General features: G+C 47.8%; 3 protein-coding genes across 3 annotated transcripts; 1 reads left to right on the forward strand and 2 right to left on the reverse strand.

Annotated features, from left to right (window-relative positions):
- Positions 1–139: 139 nt before the first annotated feature.
- On the reverse strand, positions 140–1449 carry LOC131211338 (large ribosomal subunit protein uL16). The gene is made up of 3 exons (XM_058204764.1): positions 1338–1449; positions 782–1087; positions 140–570 (listed from the first exon to the last, which is right to left on the reverse strand). Exons 1-3 carry the CDS (start codon positions 1358–1360, stop codon positions 240–242), a joined length of 660 nt encoding a protein of 219 aa, XP_058060747.1. The 5' UTR covers positions 1361–1449; the 3' UTR covers positions 140–239.
- A 540-nt stretch (positions 1450–1989) lies between these two features.
- LOC131210442 (ribonuclease H1) lies at positions 1990–3103 on the forward strand. The gene is made up of 3 exons (XM_058203693.1): positions 1990–2158; positions 2226–2606; positions 2673–3103. Exons 1-3 carry the CDS (start codon positions 2067–2069, stop codon positions 3052–3054), a joined length of 855 nt encoding a protein of 284 aa, XP_058059676.1. The 5' UTR covers positions 1990–2066; the 3' UTR covers positions 3055–3103.
- A 4289-nt stretch (positions 3104–7392) lies between these two features.
- Positions 7393–8646, reverse strand: LOC131210980 (uncharacterized). Its single transcript, XM_058204315.1, has 3 exons — positions 8503–8646; positions 7726–8416; positions 7393–7640 (listed from the first exon to the last, which is right to left on the reverse strand). The coding sequence occupies exons 1-3, from the start codon at positions 8644–8646 to the stop codon at positions 7393–7395; spliced, it is 1083 nt and encodes a 360-aa protein (XP_058060298.1).
- Positions 8647–8875: the final 229 nt, after the last annotated feature.

The following is an 8875-nucleotide window of genomic DNA, read 5'->3' on the forward strand; positions in this document are numbered from 1 at the left end:
TCGAAAAGACTCATAACAAAACAATTCTCAAACAATCAAATGATTCGACTAATTGTTTTTACCTCTTCAGGTCGTCTTCTTCCTTTAATGCCCCAACAGATTGCTAATTATTGGAATAAAAACCAAGAAGACAAAAGAATTTAGTATCCGTCCGGTACAAGACTTCAGGCGCAGAATAGTGTTTTATTGTTCAGAAGAAAAAACGGGTTCGCGACGGACTCTATTTGCCTCGGGCACGTTTAAGCGCTGAAACGGTCACGCTGGTGCTGTTCCCACTTGGCGAGTGGACCGTGATCGTTTCGGAATTGGACACCGCATCCGTCGGACACCAGGCGACCCTCGTCACTGTGCTTCTGGTAGTCTTCGCGATCGTACTTGGTGAAGCCCCACTTCTTCGAGATGAAGATCTTCTGGCGACCGGGGAACTTGAACTTGGCACGACGCAGTGCCTCCACAACCTGCGCCTTGAAGCGATCGCTCGAGCGCACCGACATGATCGGCTGTCCGATGTGGACACGAGCGACGGTTCCCTGCGGCTTGCCGAAAGCACCACGCATTCCAGTTTGAAGCCTGCGGCGGAGAGACGCAAAAGAAACGGATTGTTTAATCCCTTGCGCAAATTGAAATTGCAATACATATTAAATAAGAAAGTAAGATCAGTCTTTGTCAACGTGTAATGAAAGGGTAATCACTGATTGTTGCTCATAACCCAATGCTCTGAAAAAGCGTATCATCATCGAAAACAACCCCAATCAACCGGTAGTAATGTAAAGGTACGCACCTATCAGCTCCGGCACAGGACAACATCTTGTTGATGCGAATCACGTGGAACGGATGGACACGCATGCGAATGTGGAACTGGTCCTTGCCGCAGAACTTCACCAGATACTTGTTGCAGCAAATGCGTCCAGCTTCCAGCGCTTCCGAGCTGAGCTGTTCATACTCGTCAGACACCAAATGCACGCATAGTGGAAAGTCTTCGGCCGATGCCTTCTTGCGGCCAAGATCGAAAATGCGAATCTTAGGATCCGGCACACCGCGACAGAAACGCGATTTCGGGTACGGCTTGTTTTTGCAGTAGCGATAACTGAAACGAGGAGAGAAACGAACCAAAGATTAGCGTAACTGGAGAATAGAAACGGGAAGTAAACCGTTCTGTATTGCCCGGAACTGCAAGGTCATTGCGCGCACTCATGGAGCATCCTTTCACATTTCCAACACGGACTATGGCGGACGCTCTTGAAGCATAAGAAACATGGTTCCCGCGCACGCCATAGATCCACAAGACCCGAACCACTCCAAACGGGCTAGTACATTGCGATTTGCAAACTACTTACCATCTTGCAGGACGGCGCCCCATTTTGGCCTGAAACGAAACCAGCAAAGCACAAAATTTACAAAACTTGCACAGACACACGCACACAGCATGCGGATGTCAAACGGGAAATGTGGTTCCCGCACTTCGGCATTTTTGAACCACTTTTGCATCGCAAAACATCACAAATCGACAATTGCGAAGTGCAACCATCTTCGGCCGCCTTGTTGAACGATGCAATTCGATTGCCGGGGAATTATTGACGCCAGGAGAACGAATAAAACTTACCCTTTGTGAACAGGTACGTGTTCACCGAATGAGACTCCACGCCGGAAAGAGATGTTGAAGTTCTCCGAGGACTTTGACAGCCTGCTGCCTCGACAACGGGGCAGGGTTGCTGCAACGTGTGACTTACAGGGTGGAACGGTTCAAAAGGTAGGTTTTCGTTTAGTCATTGTTCTATTTAAACGAGAATCATAAACAAAGAACTTGTTCATTTAATAATGACCGATTATCGGCTTCAAAGACTTGGTACAAGTTATGTTTTAATAGTATTATTTGTATTACGAAAGAAGCAGGGTCTACACATGGACCAGAAAGCGGAAATGATTCATTTGTCATCTTGACAATTCCTTTTGAATGTAAACTTTGGTCTTTGTTTTGAACACAAATGGTCCAAAACGATCCTTTTAGCCGTTAGTGGTTCAGCTTGGCGCCTGTCTTCCCCTCCTGCCCGTTGCTGCAGCCTTGAATGTGGCTCCGACAGCTGGTCGCTGCAGTGCCACGGATCATGCCTTTTTATGCGGTTGCCATTGGCCGTCAGGTCGGGATTTTTAAGACATGGTAAGAGTTCGGTCACCAAACTTAAATCTTCTACCAAAAGTCCTACACCCCTCTTTTTACAACCAAGGCCCGAATGCCAAGCGCAGGTAAGCGGCTTCACCGGTGCTCGGTTCAAGAAATTCCCGACGGCGAATGCGGCGAACGAATTTATTCAGCAAAACAAGGGTGGCGGTAGTGCAGATGTTACGAAACTTACAGCGCAGCGCGTCAAACGGAGTTTCTCAACGGTAGCCGGCGATGAAGAACCGTTGAAAAAGCAATCCAAAAGTACCATACTCCTCGAAGAAACACCAAATCCTGTGTGCAAGATGGTAAAGTACGGTGACCACAGTTTTCTGCAGGATGACGAGGGTTTCGTTCATGTCTACACTGACGGGTCCTGCGAGGGAAACGGAAGGCCAGATGCTGTGGCCGGCCTGGGAGTGTACTTTGCCGAAGGACACGCACTGTAAGCCATGCAAAGGGTGAGCGCTGGCCCTAGCGTTTAGTAAGCTTTTGTCTTCAAACATTACAGTAACACATCGAAACCGGTTAGTGGACGAGCGACGAACAATTGCGGCGAGATACAGGCTGCTTCGATGGCTGTCCGTTTGGCGCGCTGGAACGGAATCAGAAAACTGGTGATCAACACGGATTCGCAGTTCCTGATCAACGCGATCACGCAGTGGCTCCCGGGATGGAAGCGACGCAACTGGACGCTGGCCAGTGGGGGGCCGGTGAAAAACAAGACTGACTTTGTGGAGCTAGAGCGCGAACTAAGTTCTGGTGATATCGTGGTCAAATGGAACCACGTTGACGCGCACTGCGGTATCCTGGGCAACGAGAGAGCCGATCAGTTGGCTCGCAAGGGATCGGAAATGTATCGGGCGCAACGAAGAAACCAGCAGGATTGTTAGGACCTAATGTTTGTTGAAACGGGTAGTAGTAGTTCTTTCCACCAAAAATAAAAAGAAAGAAGAGAATGAGGCACACAAGGAGCGATGAGAAATTGTAATTAAATTTTATTAAATAGCGCTTTACCCCCTTATCTGTATATACCCCTTGCGAATTACTTTTTCTTAATTATGAACCGTTTTGAATGCTGCTGCTCTGTGTGCGGAAGGGATTATCTCGATTCGAGGTTTAATCGCAATGTTCGGCTGGTCATGTGCTTAAAACAGCACATCTGTGAATAGCGTTTGCTTGGATTCATCTGCGTTTGCGCGTCCTAATTCGCTTTTGATCGACGTTTCCTTTCGTTTATATCCTACTATCGCATCGCCTACTACAGTTAGCCATTCCATTCGATCCATCTTTCATTCGGCCTACCATGCAGCTGAGATTTTGTCCACTCTGACCTTAACTTGTACTGTACTATTCATCTCATTTCGCGACGACTTGGTTCGTGATCAGCTTCACTTTCGTGTAACGCTCTTGAAATGAAGCCCAGTGCGATGCAAAAAGTGGAAAACGGAGAAAAGTGTAACACGTTTGATCCCATTTGGTTGGTTCCTTTAAGCTCAGAAAAGGACGAAAACGAATGAAAGAGAGTGTGTGTGAGAGAGAGAGAGGGAGGGAGAGAGAAAGTTAAGCCGGAACGAAGTCAAAGGTTGCACCTTGTGGTTCTACGGATTTCCTCATTCGAGACGATTCGAGTGATCAACAATATTTAAACTTGTTCAACTCACGCGCCCACGATCGATTGGCCGAAACGGAAACGGGAACTCACTATCGTGGAAGCTTATTTTTCGATTTCTATACTCGGTTTAGGTTTACAGATCGTCAACTAAGCCAAAGTAATGCTGCACACGGTTTCCCAGCTTCTGGTGGCGCTTTGTAGTTGTGGCGAGTGCACAATTTACCCTATATCGATTCGAAGATACGATGCCCTACAGATGGAACGAGCAAAGCGTCTACAATCTTGTCATTGCCAATACGAAACTCTAAACCTGCGCAATCCACAAGATGGGCCGTGCTGGCTCCTCGCTCCTGGTGGTGGCCGTAAATCAGTACTATGAAGATATTGTGTTTTTTTTTCATTTAATGTTTTCACTGGGCAGCGCTAAGTGTAACGCGGTATGGTTGGTTAGGTAAGAATCGTCTCTTGATCGTTCCGTCAGACTGTTGGTAGAGATTCATCTTTATTTGTGTTATCAATATTTAATAGTACTGTTTTATCTTTATCGTTATCATTAGTATTATTATTTTCAACTAATTGTGTGTTCTTGCGTTTTGCTTTTTTCGCATGCAGTTTTGTTTTTTGATTTATTTTGAGTTTTTTTTTGCTATGCGGTCCAACCTTCGTATGGGTCTGCGCTTGGTTCCTCTGGTTTATTACTGTAATTAGGTTTGATATCATTCCTGTTGCATGTTGGTAAATGGATTTAAAGCTGATGTGGGTTACTAATTACTGCTATTTTTCCATCATTCTGGGTCTTACGTTGAAGCTTGTCCATAAACCAAACGTACTGCTTCCGATCTTCCACCACAGCCTTCATCGGTCTCGTCGTGGGGTCACGGTGCAAATCAGATATTAATTTTCGCTCCGAGATATGTTGCTTGGTATGTGTGTGAGGGTATGGTTGGTGGCGAATGCGGTCTTTTATTATGGATCGTTTAATTCTTTTAATCTCTATTCCTGTAATGGTTTGGAAGTCCGATGGCCTCCGGTGTAATCTTGCATCAGTAATATGCAATGACCAGCATCGCAGCCTCTTAATTTGAATTTCGCCACTGCCTGGTCTGTTTTTGCCCCCTTCGTCCCCAACGGACTCGCAAGGTTTAAAACAAATTCGACACAATGTAGTGCAAAGCCAAGGTGGCTTAGTTTTGAACACCATCAGATCTCCCAAAATCGGTTCACCGTCCCGTACGATTGTATCAGTAATTTCCTAGCGAAGGGTAAGCAAAACACTTTCATCAAACATCAGACGAACGTATGGAAACATGACGTGATGGATCGCGGACTTTGTGAGCCAGGTTTTGCCATTTCGGTCACTTGGTGGACGGTACCAAACCTTATACACAGTATTAGCGCTATCACAGGAAACCGGTAAATCTGCGGCCGAGGGGGCGCACCGTTATCTCATGCCGGACGGCTCGCTGCCGGGGGAATGGATTCGAGCTCCAGAGGGTGCGTCGTGCTCGTGACTAGATGATTTCGAATTGCTTATACGGCGTAGCACATTCATGGCCCCCTTTTTCCCTGACCACATCTTCCCGCACAAAGAGACACACGGTTGGTGAGTGCTTCTGCAATTTTATGCCTGTTCTCAGTCATAATCTTAATGCAACCAGAGTCACTTTCAGGTAAAGACAGAAGTAAACAAGAAAACCATTTTCTATGATTGTCGAGAGTGAAGCGAAACAAGGGGGAAACAAATGAACAATACATTTAGAGCAGCTAGCAAAGCGAGCATTGGCAGATTCTGTCCACGTTCACATATTGTTTGAGTAAATGTACATAAAAAGTTGGTTGAGTATTGCAAAAGCACCTAAAATGGGGAAAACCTGGGATGAGTAGAGCAGAAAGCACAAAAGAGACACATTCTAAGCGAGTAAGAACTGAAAATGATTGTCACTTAATCGGTGTACCAAGGGTCTCTTGTGATAGTTACGAGCTGGGTGTGCGACTTACACCCGCTACTAATGCCAATCTTACTGCGAACAGAAAAGGATATGATTATAAAACCGTACCCTGCGGTGCAACATGTGGTGTTTGTTTGTTTGAACGTTCCTTTTCCGTTCCTAAATGACTTAATCTTATTGAAGCGCACCATTAAAAACAAGTATTTGCAGTATTTGGCAAATGGTCGATTTTGTAGGTAATCAAATCGTGCAGTTCCTTCGTTTTAGCTTATATTAGCCCTAGCGCAGGGCGCTACCGACTACCTGCTACCATCCTCTGGTGCCTATTGCATCACGCACCGTGCACCGGGCGTGCAGAACGCACGCTTAACATACTATGTCTTCCTTTTGCGCTTTTTCCCTTGAGTAATCACTAGTCCCAGAGACACACGTTGGACACAGTAAACGAAATATCTACAGAGCTCCTGTGCTACGATTTAACAACTCTAAGCAAATGCGTGCACACAAATAAGCAAAAGCAAAACGAATAAAACATGTACAATAGTAGTATTGGGGCGAAAGCAGAAGATGGACAGAAACGAAAAAAAAACGCACACACAGTCCTAGTACCTAATTCCTAGCTAACCTTGGCCATTCGATAGATCACATCTTTTAGCGAACCCGGGTACCGGGTTTCGCGTGGTTCTTAAGAATTTGGTCGATTTGTTTGCTCTCGCTCCACGCAACCATCACCGAAACACCTTACTTGTCTTTCTCGTCCTTGCGGACACAACGAAAGCCTACCTATGAAACCCTACCACTTGCACATGAGACTTACACTGGTGGCAAAGTGCCGTGATTGAACAACATGTGTTGAGAAATGGAATCGAAAGCCAATCAACGAAACGAACCATACATCAACTAGCGCCAGCAAGAACCATTTTGCTGGGGCGCGACCAACAGCGGAAAGCAACAGAAACTTTACGGACGGGGCAGCCGGCATGACGGAACTGGATCGATGGTTGTAATGAGTGCAAACATCTATATTCTAATATGTGCGCGCGGTTCGAAATTATTTACAGGTTGCTGCAGAGTGCGTCGTATTTCTGCTTTTGAGTGAACATGAAACAGGCGGCCGTAAGTGCGGCCACCATGCCTCGTGCGGCGTCGTGATCGATGATGGAAAAAGTAAAACCCCAAAATTTTCACCCCATTCGCTGGTGATCAAAAGTGAAATATGATTTATGGCTTCCGGTAGCGGGAGTTTGCGGTTGTGAACAACCTGTGTTCCGATCCTAATTAGCTGCCCCCTCGCCCGGCTGGCCGGTCGCGTGCTACTAGCCGATGCATCTAATTGGCGCGCAATGAGTGACACGGAAGAGGACAGGAAATGTAAATCTTTAAGCATCCCTCCGGTCGGGGCCACGTTCGTGTAACTGGCTGCGTGTGATTATTTACGTCGGTTAATGATTTGGTAATTTAATTTGCCCTCACCGGACGAGCTGACATCCGGACGGCGAAAGAAGGTTAAAAGCGGTGCTAGCTGAACGCAATATACCGATGGCTGCAACGGAGGAAAAGGAGTTAATGCCAAGTTGGGCCCTGCCATAAACCGTGCTTACCTTTTCACGCGGGGTTACGTATCCGTCGCACCCAAAATCCGTCCCAGTCGTTCACTCCTTGCCGCCTCAGTCCTCCGTGAACGGGTGCTCCGAGGTGTCGCTAATGTTTCTCCGCCGGTTTTCCAGTATCTTGGTCGCTTGCTCGAGCGTTTCCAGGTAGTAGAGATTCGCGAGATCTTGGTTAGAGTAGTTGCTCTCGTCGTACCCGAACGTCATGCCGAGGATGATGTTGAACGCGCACGTATCGTACGCGTGGCACCCGGAGTACCGATAGAGCGGTTTCTTGTTGTACTTGCACCCACCGGATTGAGCACCTAACGTAAGACAGGAAATAAATCGGACGGTTAAGCAACGGCATGCGTGTAGATCCCCAAACCAGCCCCATAATGGTAAACTAACCGATCGGATGCAGACATTCGAGTGTCAGCGCACAGCGGACCCACGGCAGGAGCACCTTCTCGTTGACCGTCGCACTGTTGCGAAAGAACACAAACTCGAGCGAAGTCATGGGCAGGAAGAAAAAGTTGTCCACCGCAATCTCAAAGTACTCGAACATCTTCGGATGTGTCCGGCTGGTAACGGGCTGCTTCGTGGCACAGCCGAGCACACCGGAGGTGCTGTTTTCCGTGCGCACCCGCATCTCCTCGATGTCTCGTGCACTGTTGCGACCTCCCCGCAACCGGACGTTGTTCTCGGTGAACAGGATCACCTTCGAGCGGGCGAGCGCGTCGTGGATGAGAATTGGCCGGAAGGCGTGCATGCTTCGGTCGGCCACGTGCGCCGGCAGTGTGCTCAGATCGTACGATATCACGGTGCAGTGCGCGGTGGAACTGTTACAGAACGCTTGCAGTGTGTGAAGATCCGTCTCGCTCAGACCAAGATCGTACACCAACAGCGCCTGGTTGGGCAGCTTCAGCGCCATGCTCTGCACGTACAGCACCGTCGAAGCCAGATCGCCCGGCAAGGCGTACGTGACGATCGTGAAGTTCGCCCGGCTGCCATTGTACAGTGGCTGCGTGAAGCCGAGCTGTGCGAGGTACTTCGGATCGATCTCTGGCCGAGGGTCACTGTTGGATTCACGGAGGTTTTTCTGCAACGATAATCAAAGTAAACGCAATTGGCAAGAGTAGCTTTTAATGCCAGGCCTAGGGTTGGCAGGACGTTGCTGCTTCTCACCTTGAAGTTGCGGAACTGTTGGTGCGTCTGGGAGACAATGTTTTTCAGCGAATCATTCTGCTGGCCGGCGGAACCGAATAGGATCAGAAGAAACGTGGTCATTACCACGCACGTCAGGATGAGAAGAAACGGTTTCGTTCTCATGGTTCCGTATACTCCTTCGGCAGCCGTTACACGGTCTACTTTCGTTCTCCGTACGGTAAGTGTTCGCCTCGGGCGGCTTCACGCGTTTGATGTGAATTATTTTAAATGCCGTTTGGCGTTCTTCTCTCTCTCTATCTGTTTTAGTCTAAGACACACACGAATTCCTGCTTCTTGTTGCTTCGGGCTTGGCACCGGGGTCCTTGTGGGGTTACTCGATCACATTTACTGT

The sequence above is a fragment of the Anopheles bellator genome, chromosome 2, assembly GCF_943735745.2.
Source record: "Anopheles bellator chromosome 2, idAnoBellAS_SP24_06.2, whole genome shotgun sequence".
NCBI lineage: Eukaryota > Metazoa > Arthropoda > Insecta > Diptera > Culicidae > Anopheles > Anopheles bellator.

What these genes read in the sequence shown, in the direction of transcription:
- LOC131211338 (XM_058204764.1), bottom strand. Translation starts at nt 1,360, where the DNA reads ATGGGGCGCCGTCCTGCAAGATG. An exon ending in GGGCGCCGTCCTGCAAGATG is followed by an intron (nt 1,088 to 1,337) that starts GTAAGTAGTTTG and finishes TCCTCGTTTCAG; the next exon opens with TTATCGCTACTGCAAAAACA. An exon ending in TCCTGTGCCGGAGCTGATAG is followed by an intron (nt 571 to 781) that starts GTGCGTACCTTT and finishes TCTCCGCCGCAG; the next exon opens with GCTTCAAACTGGAATGCGTG.
- LOC131210980 (XM_058204315.1), bottom strand. Translation starts at nt 8,646, where the DNA reads ATGAGAACGAAACCGTTTCTTCTCATCCTGACGTGCGTGGTAATGACC. An exon ending in AACAGTTCCGCAACTTCAAG is followed by an intron (nt 8,417 to 8,502) that starts GTGAGAAGCAGC and finishes TTATCGTTGCAG; the next exon opens with AAAAACCTCCGTGAATCCAA. An exon ending in CGAATGTCTGCATCCGATCG is followed by an intron (nt 7,641 to 7,725) that starts GTTAGTTTACCA and finishes GTCTTACGTTAG; the next exon opens with GTGCTCAATCCGGTGGGTGC.
- LOC131210442 (XM_058203693.1), top strand. Translation starts at nt 2,067, where the DNA reads ATGTGGCTCCGACAGCTGGTCGCTGCAGTGCCACGGATCATGCCTTTT. An exon ending in GTCGGGATTTTTAAGACATG is followed by an intron (nt 2,159 to 2,225) that starts GTAAGAGTTCGG and finishes TTTACAACCAAG; the next exon opens with GCCCGAATGCCAAGCGCAGG. An exon ending in TTTGCCGAAGGACACGCACT is followed by an intron (nt 2,607 to 2,672) that starts GTAAGCCATGCA and finishes CAAACATTACAG; the next exon opens with TAACACATCGAAACCGGTTA.